This window comes from Pteropus vampyrus, unplaced genomic scaffold, assembly GCF_000151845.1.
Source record: "Pteropus vampyrus isolate Shadow unplaced genomic scaffold, Pvam_2.0 Scaffold302, whole genome shotgun sequence".
Lineage (NCBI taxonomy): Eukaryota > Metazoa > Chordata > Mammalia > Chiroptera > Pteropodidae > Pteropus > Pteropus vampyrus.
In genome coordinates this window covers 1,643,548-1,657,296 of record NW_011889083.1, presented here as the reverse complement: position 1 = coordinate 1,657,296, position 13,749 = coordinate 1,643,548, and the positions used below count along the sequence as shown (strand labels likewise).

General features: G+C 39.7%; 1 protein-coding gene across 2 annotated transcripts in view; it reads right to left on the bottom strand.

The window, feature by feature from the left end:
- Nucleotides 1-13,749, bottom strand: part of POU6F2 (POU class 6 homeobox 2) — a 462,677-nt gene that overhangs the window by 12,269 nt on the left and 436,659 nt on the right. For both annotated transcript variants that reach the window (XM_011376695.1, XM_011376696.1), the window contains exons 8-9: nucleotides 12,192-12,398; nucleotides 1,124-1,292 (exon numbers count right to left, since the gene is read on the bottom strand). In XM_011376695.1, the coding sequence (XP_011374997.1) occupies nucleotides 1,124-1,292; nucleotides 12,192-12,398 (376 nt within the window). The remainder of the gene's footprint in view (nucleotides 1-1,123; nucleotides 1,293-12,191; nucleotides 12,399-13,749) is intronic.

The window sequence follows — 13,749 nt, the reverse complement described above, 5'->3', positions numbered from 1 at the left end:
GTGTGTGTGTGTGTATATATATATACACACACACACACACACACACACACACACACACACACACACATATATAACACACGCAAATATACTGAATGACATGTATATGTATATATATTCTTTTTTGGAGGAGTTGCTTGTGGGGAGAGGACATTTGTTGTGCATTACCATACTTGCCCCATGATATGTGAGGATCCCTACTATTCCTGTTATAACAGGTCATTCATCACACTTGACCAAACATAGATACTTATATGTGTCCTTGTTTTATGGCACAGATGCCTATGCAGTGCTTTAATCCCTTTAAACTTATAACTACTGGATTTTTGGACCCTAGAGAATTATAATCTATGAACATGCTCTGAGATTTTACATGTAGGTAAAAATTGTACTAAACATGAACAACTAACATTAAATTAGGCCATTGTCTCATTCATCTTAACATGTTTTTATTTGCATATAGTACATATGCTGTCTTCACCTAGGGCCAACTACCATTTCGAAAAATTATATCTATATGGCCTACTCAGGGAAGCAAACTTGTTTTACTTTATGAATGGTTGTCCAGAGATTTCTCACTAGATTCCAGCCCATACAGCTTCCTCCACATGCCACTGGAGGCAGCTCATTGTGCACACACACCTACTCACCCATAGGCATGCTCTCTTTTATTTCCTCTGACACCTACAAACAGAACAGCAGGAGACTTCAAACACACAGAAAAGCAGCCTGACCTGTGGGCTGAGTGCCTGTTGGTGATTTCAGTTCTGGGCTGTGTGGCTCATGCCCTGCAAGCTGATCAGTTTCTTCCTTCTGATATGGCAGGACTGACTCAGCACATAGAAAGCACTTGAGATGGAAACCAGTCCCCTACAGGAACTCCTGGAGGGGGTGAGCTTTTGATGCCTGCATCTCAAAGGAACCGTCTGGCTCGGGGCATGGACTTCATCCCAATATTGGTCTAGTAGGGCCAGGTAATTCCTCTTTGAGGATGAGAGAATAAGAGAGAGGGGGAGAGGGAAAGGGAGAGAGAGAGAGAAAGAGAGAGAGAGAGAAAGAGAGAAGGCATTGCAAACAGGCAACAAGAAGGCCACCATGAGTTAATGGAGCCAGAAAGGATACTTACTGCTGACTAACTGGCCCACGCTCAAAGCTGAAGAAGAAGAGGATGAAGAGGAAGAAGAGGAAGCCTGCCGAACGGGACTTTGAGACATGGATGCTTGGCTGTGTGCCAGGTGCAGAAGATTGCCTTGAGAGGCTGCTTGACCCACTGACGTCTGGGAAGGTTGGTGGAGCTACATGGGGAGATGTAAAAAAAAAACACACAAATGAATGAAAATGCCAGGAAGCAGAAGTTTCATCTGGTGTTGAATCATTTTATTTCCAAGAATATATACTTCTCAGGAAAAGTAAACATCCTACACAACAGGTAGAATTTTTTTTTATATATATATATAATATGTTGCTGCTTGTTTGACAGGCATTTTATTAATAATTCTAAATCTATTATTAATTCCCTACTTGGCTTGCTAGAGCACCCAATTTTCTACATTTCCCGACCATGGCGTGTAGCTAGACTCTCCCTGACTGTTTAAACAATTATAACGTATTTGACAGGCTTCTCAAGGATAAAAAGATAAAATACAATGCTTACAATCATTTCAAAATGCAAAACTCAATTATAAAGGTGTGCCCAAGCATTTTCTTATGTAACTGGCATTTTTAGGAAAGTTTCAACCTAGTATGAGTGTAAATGGAAACTTTCTGCTCTCCCGGACAAAAGTCTAGTTTGTTACTGTGGAGTTGGGAAAAATGCTCTCTAATATCCTATAGAAAATTAAGAGAGACATTGGGACAACCAGGACAAAAATATCTATTAATATTTGTAGGTCTCAGTTGTCATTTTCCTACTCTGTGCTAGCACTTCATTCGGGACTTTCATCACCTCTCTCATTTAGCTCACATTAGCCTGAGAAGTGGGTATTATTTTGAACCTCTTTTTACAAACAAGGAAGCTGAGGCCCTGAGAGGTTAGATGTTTTGTATGTTTACCCAGCAGGTTGGAGAAACTGTTCTCCGGACATATGAAGTCTGATCCTGGGCCCCAGCTCTTAGTCACAATGCCACAAATAAGAACTTACTTAATTTAAAAAATTTTGTATGCCTAAAACAAGGCTATCTTTATGTCCATTTATTCATGACTTCTTTACAAGTTATCAAAGAACTGTTGTTCTGAGAGGTGAGAGGAGCTCAGCAGAGGGGAAGAAGGAGAAAGGAAAATGAAAATGATTGCAGGTGCCATGTCCACTTAAAGGCCTGGGAGAGATCTCTCTCGATCTGTGTTGTGCCCTCCTAGAAAGCTGACACAAAGAGCAGCCCAGGACCCTGAGCAGGTGCACAGTTGGCCTCAGCAATAGCCACCTGCCACCTTTGTTGATTGGACATAGCACTTTTTGGCTTACAAAGTGCTTTTATAGTCATCATCACACTCACAGAGGTGTAAGAAGATTTTATAAAAGAAAATCAGCCTGAGAGTAGAATCAGGTCAGGCCCTGATATTTGATATGAGAGCCAACTACAAAATAGACACCAACCTTTGACCACCTCAGGATCTAAAAGCCAGCCTGGGATATTTCAACTTCATATTTGCCATTGCTTTCCATGTGTGTGTGTGTGTGTGTGTGTGCGCGCGCGCGCACGCGCGCGTGTGCGTGTGCGTGCACATGCGTGTGTTCATTTCTTTCATTGAATTTTATTGAGATATAATTTATACGTAATAAAATATAACCCATTTCAAGCATATAGTTTGATGAGATTTGTCACATGTATGCCCACCTGTGAAACCACCATCACAATCAAGGTGTAGAATGTTCCCATTATTCCACAAAGTTACCTAATCCCCTTTGGAATCAGTTTTCTCTCAACTCTTATCCTCAGATAACCACTGCTTTGCTTTCTTCCATGAGGAACTTGTCTGAGATTATTCTAGAAATGAAATAATCTAACATGTACTCTTTGTACTTGGCTTCTTGTGATTGGATACTATTTTTGAAATTCATCCATTTTGTTGCATATGTCAGCAGCTCATTCCTTTTTCATTGCTGAATAGTATATACAGTACATATCTATATCTGCAGTATATATCTATATCTATATTTATATCTAGGCCATAGATTGTTTGTCCATTTATTAGTTGATGGATACTTGAGTTATTTTCAGTTTGGGGCTATTATGAATACAGCTATTATAAACATCTATTTACAAGCCTTTTTGTACACCCATGTTTTCATTTCTCTTATGAAAATACCTGGGAGTGGAATTGTTGAAATTACTGGATCTACTGTAAATGCATATTTAACTTTTAAAAAATTGCCCAACTGATTTCCAAAGTGGTTGCAGCATTTTATATTCTCACCAACAATGTATGAGAATTCCAGTTATTCTACATCATCTCCAATATTTGGGAATATCAGTCTTTTTAATTCCCTAAAGTGTTTAAAACCATTAATTAACATTTTACCTTCAAATAATTGTTAGTAAAGTGCTACTTTGGAAATGTGCTTAAGGGGTGATTCCTCTGGTCCCTTGTGCTAATTCTTTTGCTCCCTGGATTCACACGATATCCTTATGCGGCAAATGCGGCTTGGCATGATTATGAGAAGTAAACGATTAGGCCAAGGTCATGTTGTCTGCTGAACATTAGAATCCAGATTCCTACTTGTAAGTCAGGGCTCCTTTCAGGATGTCATGCTGTTCACCCTACAGAATTGCCTACAGTTGCATTTCAAGTGAATATTTTTATTGTTACTCAGTGGTGCTAAGAGGAAGCTATATTGTGAACCAAAGATAGTTATAATTGACATGGAATCTAAATTAATATGCATCAAGCATCTGCCTAAAGTAATTAGCCAATCTGCTGAGCACATAATCAACAAATTAATCCAGTAACCTTTATTCTGTATAGACGCACATTAAAGATTAAATCTATTTTTAATTTGCTTAATAAAATGTGATGGATATTTGTATGTCAGTCTTCCCCTTCTAACCTATTGAGTTGTCCTTCTAAATATTGTTACTAGACAAAAGCTTTTTACAGTTTTGAATTACTGGATCATGAGATAGTCTTCAATTTTACCATTTCATCAATATTTTATTGGACCTGGGTGTGGTAAAGTACCATAAAGGAACTGTATAAGACAGTAATCAAAATTTTCCTTTCTCAGACACAACTCAGTAAAGAAAAAATTACTAGGGTGCAATCTCACTTAGGAGGCTCTAAAGCAAACTAAGGCTTATGCATTACACTACACAGGAAAAAGAGTTTGAGAGGAAAAAACAGTTATTTTAAGAGCTTGTTCCATATCTACATAGTCAAAAAGGGAGATGAATCTAATATCTAAAAATCTAAGGAAGAAATAGTTCTTCCAGAGGAAATAAGCTTTTTCTTTCTATCTTTTTGTTAAAGGACACTGGGGTCTTGCTTACCCTCTAGAGTTCAACCAGACAGTTCAGAAAAACCAATAAAAATTCAAAAAGGTTCTTACTTGTCAAGGATCACAGTTATATAAGCAGCAATATCCTAACAGAGCCCATATATCCCCTTCCAATTGCCACCATAGACATGTATTTGTTAATTCTAGAATCACTTGTAAGTCCAGTTAGACTAGCTTATTGTACATATCAAATCATCCCAGAGATCAACTTCTCTTTCATAATTTCTTCCCTCAGAAAAAGAGAACATTAGAGATAACACTTCTGTTACCTCCCATTCCCCAAACTGCAATTCTTTCAGGTAAACTCTAAGAATAGCTCTATCTTTGATATTCTAAGTTTAATAACTTTGGTGCACTAATCTTTAGAAATTTTATGTTTGATATCTATCTATCTATCTATCTATCTATCTATCTATCTATCTATCTATCAATCATATGTCTGTCTATCTATCATCTATCTATCTAATCTATCTATCATCTATTATCTATCTAACAAGAAAAACGAAAACAGATTTAAGCTACTTCATGAAACAACTCTAGTACTGGATTTACTGGGGTGATCACTTTGTGAGTTATACAGATGTGTAATCACTACATTGTACATCTGAAACTAATGTAATATTGTATGCCAACTATAGATGAAAAATAAAAAAATATTATTTAAAAAAAAGAAATTGGGACACAGACAGATAGAGAGAAAAGGTCATGTAAGGACAGAGGGAAAAGAATGCTATCTGTAGGCTGAGGAGAGGCCTCAGAAGAAAACAACCTTGCTGACACATTGATCTCAAATTTTCATCCTCCAGAACTATGAAACAATACAATTCTGTTGCTTAAGCCACTGGTCTGTTGCACTTTATTATGGCAGCCTGAGCTGACTAATACAGGCTGAAAGGATGAAGAGTCAACAAAAAAAAGAGGGAAGGGGCTATTCGTATTAGCCTGGGGCTCAGTATTTTCCAGAAGAGGGACCGATGTTCATCTCATGCGGGGAATGAGAAACAGAAAGACAGGGTTCAGAGTCTGAAAAGCTTTACACAGCTTACCTCATTTTATTGCATTTCAAAGATGTTGTGCTTCTTTAAAAATTGAAGGTAAGACCCTCCACCAACCAAAAGGTTACGACTTGCTTTATTGTGATACTTGCTTAACTGAGGTGATGTGGAACTGAACCTAAAATATCTTTGAGATATGCCTGTACTTCCTGCTGCTTCTCACAGGCTGGCTTCATTGGTTTGTTTGTGTTGCTTGGCACTGCCAGGGTGTTTAATGTATTCAACAAAAATAGATTCAAGTACAAGCACACTTTAAATGCTTTCTTGATTTTCTGTGCCACTGCGCCCCATATATCTTCCATGTGTAACACAGTATATCCTTAATAATGTTTTGATTTCTGTAATAAAGCATTTCTAACTAAATTAACGATTGATATAAAATTAAGTGGGGGTGCTAAGTGTCTTGGAAAATGGAATAAAATGTAGAATGTGCTAGACAAGTTGGAAAAGTGAATGCATAAAACAGTACATTTCAAATAGGATTAAATATAGAGAAATTCATTTGGGGAGGAAAAAACTTTCCAAATACACAAATGTAAAATGAATGAGGTCTGGTCTTTTTAAAATATGTTAGGGAGCCATAATGAACCACAGGCTAAATCCCCACATGGTGCAGTGGAGAAAGTGAATATAACACTAGGAGGTTGAGCAGAGGTAGAGCAGAGGAGGACAATGAAACTTTCCTCCCTCCCTGAACTGGCTGGCATTTTTCTGAGTATTCTGTACCTTATAATAACTTGGAGAGAAATTAAATGAGTGGTCCTCAAGATTTAGCATTTGGCAGATCAGCCTGGAAAGGATGTTAAAACACAGATCACTGGGCCCTACCCCCAGAGTGTCTGATGCAGTTAAGTGTAAGGTGGGGCACGAGCAGTTGTGTTTCTAAAAGGTGATGCTGATGCTGTGGGTTGGGGGAGTACACAAGATTTTGGAAGAAGCTTCTCTTAGAAAAAGAATAAAGAAAGTGGATGTATTATGTTTAGACAAAAAAGCCGGAACTCATATTTAATAAGAAACTTCAATAATTAGGAGGACATAATGAATGAGTGTTGTTGAGTTTATTCTACTGTGGACAGGACAAGCGTGCAGGTGTTAGATTTGCTGAGAGATTCAGGGTTGACATCAAGACAATCTAACTTGAGAAATTGTGAGGATCTAGAAGATGATATCTAGGGGAGATTTTAGTTATCTTTGTGGAAAGTTTGAATGACCAAGGAGGGAGTTATCCTTCTCACAGGGTTTAGGAGACTTACTGGATCATCCTTCCAGCTCTCACACAACTCTGAAACAGCTCTTTAACCCAAGTGGGATGAAAAGCCCCAAATGTAAGCCTCCATTTCAGACACCACTTGTCTGCAGAGAGGTCAGTATGGAAGAAGCTCCAAAGGTCTCAAGAAGGAGCTGAAAACAACGTGGCTCCTGCCAGGCTGGAAGGTGTGAGGAAGTAAGGAGAGCAGAATTCAGGGGTGATGCTCAGACACAGGCAGGGAAGGCCAAAGCAGTCCTCAAACAAGCTTGGGACACACAACCAGGGCTCATCATGGACAATAACAGGACGAGTGTCAAATTTTAGTGCAGAACAGAAAACGAGGGATTAAATATAGTTGAGATGATAAGGAGGGGGAATGTGGCAAGATGAAGGGATTGATATTCAAATAAGAGATAACTAGAGAAAACAGTACTGCCTACAGGCACTAACTTGGAACATACTGGAAAATGACGGAAGAAAAAGATAGCTGCATAAGGGCCTGAGCTTATGCACGGCTCTGGGATGCTGGTACTCTGAAAAGAGAAACACTACAATCTGGCAGCAATTAAATTGAACTCAACTGACTGAGCATTCACCATGGGCTGGGTCCTGAACAGGCTGTCAGTCTGGTTCCTGCCTTTCCGGAGTAGACTCTTAATGACAGTACAGTTTGAGGGACATGAATGGAGCATTGGAAAAACAGAGATGAAGGAACAATGCAGTGAAGCTTTATAAAGGAGGCATTCTGGACAGAGAGACAGTGAGAAGAGTTTTCCAGACAGAGAAGGTGGGAAAGGCATTTCAGGCCAGTGGCACAGAATATGTAGGCAGCATGAGAGTGTGTGTCAAAGTGAGACCAGAGAGATGAGATGCCCAGATGTGTGGCTGGAATGTCAAAGGCCTATTTTGTATTAGGATCACTGACATATATTTCATCCTTCTAGGAATACCCCTACATTATTTCAGATACTTTGTGGGTGAAAATTTCTCATTTTGTCACATTGGTTGCCAACCACTGATTCAGGCAAGGGCTGGGGAGGGAAGTTGACTTTCAAAAATAGATAAGCAAGAACATTTTTGTATTTAGTTAAAAAAATGGATAGATTTGGATAGTCATATGGCATTTTAGAGAGCTAATTTAAATAAACCACCTTTCTTTGACTTCCTATTAGCACTAAGATTACTTTTTGAAGAAAAATTGAGTGCTTTCATGGATGGCACTCTCCAAGTATTATATCTATGGTATTTAATTTTTGAAAAATTTCAATGCCTTGATTTTACAAAGTGTAACATTTACCTGTTCAAATATCTCTACCTCCTTAATGACACTTAAAACTTCCACTAACTTTTGTTGGGATTTAGTCAAAGGAAGAATAATATATATAAAAGAATAATATATACAAAAATAATATCTGTGCTGCTTACAAATAAATCATTAATTCACAATCACAGTACAAGGGCAAATGAGGGGGTCTGGGGCACTCTGACTTTGAGAGTGAGAGTTCACCATAATTCATAGTAGCTGCAAAATCCCTGGAGGGAACAAAAGTTTACTTTGGAGCTCCACCAAATATTTTTATATTAAATATTTTTTCATATTCTGAAAACTCTAGTTATTGTCAACAATCTAGCATTTGTTGTAAATTATGTGAAAAAAATAAATTGAGAAACTTCACTATTGCATGATAGAAATCCTTTATTTTTTAGTGGTTGTTTATATTATATTTCTTCAATGTATATGGTAATAGTTAAAGAAAAAAGTTGAAGACCCCTATCCTTGTATCTCCAGCTTTGAGCTTTTTACTTTTGGGATCTAGGCATTTTATGATCTTCTATCCTCAGAATCTCAGCTTCCATAAATGGGACTCAGACTTGTGAATCTCCTGCCGATTTACACAACTTGTTAACTTTACTACATGTTACAAGGTGCTTCAACCAGAGCCAATGCCAAAAAATAGCAATAGCAATAGCAGTAGCAATGGCGATGGCGATGGCGATGGCGGTGGCGATGGTGGTGGCGATGGTGATGGCGATGGCGATAGCAAGAGCAAGAGCAAGAGCAAGTCAGTCATCTATTTCAACCATTTCCCAACCATTTCTGACCAGGTTCACTATTCGTTCCCTTGATCTTTCTGGGACTAGGTTAGACCAGTGGCACATGCCTTGAACAAAAGGGACAGGCCTGTCAATGCCTGCTGTGACTTGGGGATTCGGGAAGGTACGTATGTCAGTGTTTTCAGTTGTGCTCGTGTTCCTTCAGCATGCACATACACGAGAGATGCATACAAGAACACCTGTGAGGAGAGTCTGCAGGTACTGGTTGCAACTGACATGAGTTGGATTTGCAAGGCACACCACCAAGAGGCTGGCTGTTACTTCCCAGTTGCTATATCTCTGGTTCTGTAGCCAAGAGGATGGTGGTGGTGGTTAGACCAGCAGAGGACCAGATGTTCCCATAGTAATGCGGTTTCATTCTAGGGGACAACAGGTATGGTATGAAAAAGCTCCTGAGGTGCATCTGTGCTCAAGAGAGAATTTGGAAATGGATTAATTGATGTCTACTGTGGGCAAGCAGTTGAAGAATGGCACTATATCTGCCTCTCATTTGCCATTTCTTAGTTAGGTCCTTTTCCTGGATAAAAACTGTACCATCTCAAATCTAGACGTGTAATTTTATGTAACAGTAATACTCTATCATCCAAACACCCTCCTTTGATATTCAAGGTGAAAGTGAGAGCTACTTTGTATTAAATGTTGATGATTTCTAATTACTTCATCACATTTTTGGCAATTTACAGCTTAGCTTTGCTGATAGAAATAGGTTTTAGCAAATTATATGAAAAGAGATTGAACTCTTCATCCACCCCACCCTGCCTTGAGATAATTCTGAATTGGAGTTTGAACAGATAGAACTAGGGCTTAAAAAGCCAATGAAAGACAGAGAATCTTGCCTTATTTAGGGAACTATTTAGAAGGTAGAGAATGCAATGGAATCTTGTAAATTGCAAAAGAAATAAACCAGCTGAGAGATGGTGGCTGGGAAGAGTATAAAAATCCTCAGTGATATGTTTTGTAGGGACTGCTTCACTGCCTGGGACAAGAGCATGGCTGGGAAGTGGAAGGAGTAAGACAGAGGTCTCTATCTCTGGAAAGGGTGTTCACACCTGGTTTGGTTTTTCCTAGTGTTGACTCCCTCACTGGAGGAGGTCCCCTTGCTGGATAGTCTCATAGATCCCCTTACTACTCTTTCATGGCACTTATTGCAGATCTTAGGTATAAATTTGTGCAAATCTTTGACGAATGTTCAGCTCCCTCACTAGACTGTAAACTTCATGAAGGAAGTACTCATGGTATCTGTCTTTCCCCACAGCCCAGCTTGCAGGTGCAATCAATGCCTGACAAATAGTAGATAGTTGATAACTATTTATATTAAACAGATTTTAAAAAAATTATTGAATAAGCAGATGGATTTTCCAAGCACAGCCTTTGAGTGCCAACAAGAATGGGCTGTTTTCATGGTTGGCTCAGGAGCAAAATGACTGAGGTCTCTGGCAGGCCGCTTCCATTTTGTTGCCGATGAATGATGTATCAGTGATTTCTTCTTCCCTTTTCCTTTGTCTTAATTTTCTTGCTAAATCCTTTATATTATACAGTTTCCCAACACCTCATAAAGCCCTATACTCAGTTATACACTCACTGTTGATCTCCACTTTCCTCTCCGTCAGCTTTCCTTTGTTGGCGCACCCTCCATCTGTAAATCCAGGCCTTAGCCTTGCCCATCTCTTGCTTCTTACCTTACTCAGTTACTTGTTTAAAATGTTTTCAACAGAGACGATCCAGACTTTAAGATGTTACAACAAAGAAATAGAGGAAATGATATCTCTCCATTGTTTTACCTGGTTTCATCTCTGCAGCACTTGACGCTGTTGTCCACTTCCTACTTTTTAAAACTCTTGGATGCTAGATCACCACACTCTGGGTTTCTCTCCAACTGTTCCAGCCATTTCTTCTCTCTTGCTTTTCCTCTTTCATTCCTTAAATGCTGATGTTTTCCAAGACAACTCCTTTGTATTCCTTCTTTTCCATGCTCATGATTCTCTGGATGTCTTGATTTTAGCTACAATGTATGTGCTCATGACTCTCAGATCCTGTTAGATCCTGTAGCTCTGCTACAATTCCAGACCCTTAGTTTCAACTATCTAGTGCCTGCTCTCATGAATTTCTATTTGTATTTTGCTATAGTCTCCTAAATAGTTTGTTTACAATAGAAGTTTCACCACTTCAGTTCAACCACTATATGCTACCAGAGTTCTTCTCTTGAAAAATAAAGCTAAGCATGCCATTCCCTTTTAAATACCTCTTATAGACTCCCAGAACTGCAGGATAAATCATCATCACTATCATCATGACTATATAAGTGCTTACTGTATGCCAGGCACAGTTTTAACCATTCTGTATACATATTAAATATTTTATAGTTGAATCCTCACAACCTCCCTGTGAAGTAGGTACTAGTTACTTCATTTTACAGATGAGGAAACTGGGGAACAAAGACAGTGCATGACGTGTTCAAGATCACACAAAGACCAAGTCCATCTTTTTCAGCTTGATTACAAAGCTCTATGCTCCAATCACATGAACCTTTCTCCTACTTCTTAACACTCCACTTTTTTATCACATTCTCTTTCTTTGTGTCTGCTGTTCCCACTGCCAGGAATGTTGTAAACCCAATCATTTACCTAGTTAACTCTTACTCATTCATTAAGACTCAGTCCCCAAACCACTTTCTCTGTGAGTACACAAAACTCTCTGGACAAAGTTGGTTACTCTCATCTCTGTGATAATACTACACTTTGTGCACATCTGTCCTGTCACAGGACATATAGGAAGTGCTCCATTGATATTTGAATAAAAAAATGAACTGGATTGTCAGGGTTTGAAAAAAATTCATCCAAGTGGAACATCCTATTTTATATTCCCTAATTTGTAGGCATCAGTCTCAGCAGCACCAAGATGGGATCTCTTGGTGTTTAATAATTTTTTTCATTTCCAATTAAGGTATAAGTGGTCTTAGTTTATTCTTGATCCCCTTTAAAATTAGCTGAAAATTAAGTATCATAGTGTGGATAAATAAGAACACATCCTCATTTTAGACTACTGTCTCTGTTTATAATTTAATACATTCATATTTTATATTCGAGAGCTATTTAGTTCTCACCTATAGATGCTAAGAATGAAAATAAAGCTACTTGCCTGTTCATAAATATTGACATATTAGGACTAGTGAAATTAAATATTTTATAATTTAAAAATTACTTTTCATTGATTGTGAGTGAACCAAAGGGTAGTAAGGAGAGGTGTTCAGGTAGCCATGGCTGCCTGGACATGGAGACTTACCTGCTGGCCGGGCTTGATGGGTGAGAGTGTGATGCCCTGGGTGTTGATCACTGGCAGGATCTGGTTCCCAATGACTGTGGCGATGATCTGGCCCTGGGCATTTGTCAGGAGCTGGGGGGTGATAGGCTGCACTTGAAGGCCCTGCGTGCTGCTCGCTGCCTGGCTCGATGGCCCTGGATTTGGCATCAGAGGAATGGTCCCAATAATCTGCAAGAGATGGGCCCAGAGGTGAGATTCCAGGCTCTGTTCAGGGTCTGCACCTGCACCTGAAGTTCACTCTTCCTGATCTCTGTAGGAGGCTCCTGGAGAGCTGGTTAAAGATCTGTGAATGGACCTGCAGATGCGAGTGTGGAAGAAAGTGGCAGGGGATGAGCATCTGAAGGACACAAAGGCACGTATGGATTGAGGGGGTAAAACATTTAAAAATAAAGCCAAGCATCAGTGATGGCAGAAACATGTGATTTCTGCCAGGGCAGCACAGACATCTGCTTTGTCTGAAAATCACATAGAAGACAGACTTCTCTTGGCACACATGGCCCTCATCCAGCTTGGGAGCTTCATCCGGTCCCCATGGTGGCTCCTCAGACATGACGTCCCTGACATTCTTTCCTCAGCCTCAGTTCCCAGAAGTGATCACTCCTTCCCTCCTTCCTTCGTCAACACCCTGCTCCTCCCTCAAAGTCACAGGTCAGCTCCTGGATTAGCTCCTCAGCACCCTGTGCTTATGGCTGAGATCCCAGGTTCTGGAGTCAGGGAGACTGTTAGACACAAATTTAATCTGTTCAAAATGAAAATTTGATCTATGTTTCCAATGTTACAGACTCTCCTGAGGGAGTTGTGAAACTTGAGACTGGAGGCTTTCCCTTCCACACACCACAGTATAGTTAAACAGCTCTGCTCTGCTGGTTATCTTCCAGGGCCACCTCCCAGAAGAGCACCATGGTGATGTGGCTTGGGGGCCACCAAGACATATTAATAATGTTTTCTCAAGAAGTGATCTCATTTCATTCCATATTCTTACAATAACTCTGAGAAGTGGGCTTTAGTCCTGCCCTTCTTAGTATGTAAGAAGGTACTAAGAAGGGCAGGACTAATGCTCTGTGGTGATGTGATGGAGAAATCTGTACATGATGAACGGAGCTGAAGCTGGAGTCCAGGTCTGGCTGACCCCCAGTGCTTGCTTTTCCATTATGTCATCTGGCTCCCACCACAAGAAGAATATTGGAGGGTACTAGCTCTTAGAAAAAAGCATTGCATTCTGTCTGCGACTTCCCACCAGACAATAAGTTACTTGTGGACTGAATTTATACATAAATGATTCTGATTTCTAACCCCACAGTATCCCTAACAGGCTTTTAAACATAATTTCTCAATAAATGTCTTTTAAATGAATGACTTCTAGAGTCAGCTGTCACTGGGATTCCAGATGCAATTGGGACCACAGAAGAACCACGAGACCCCACCATTCAGTGACAAAGATCATGAAAGGGAAATTGCCCCCTCTCTCCCCTCCTCATTTGGTCATTGCTTCCACAACAAAAGCCCCTGTGGGATGGCA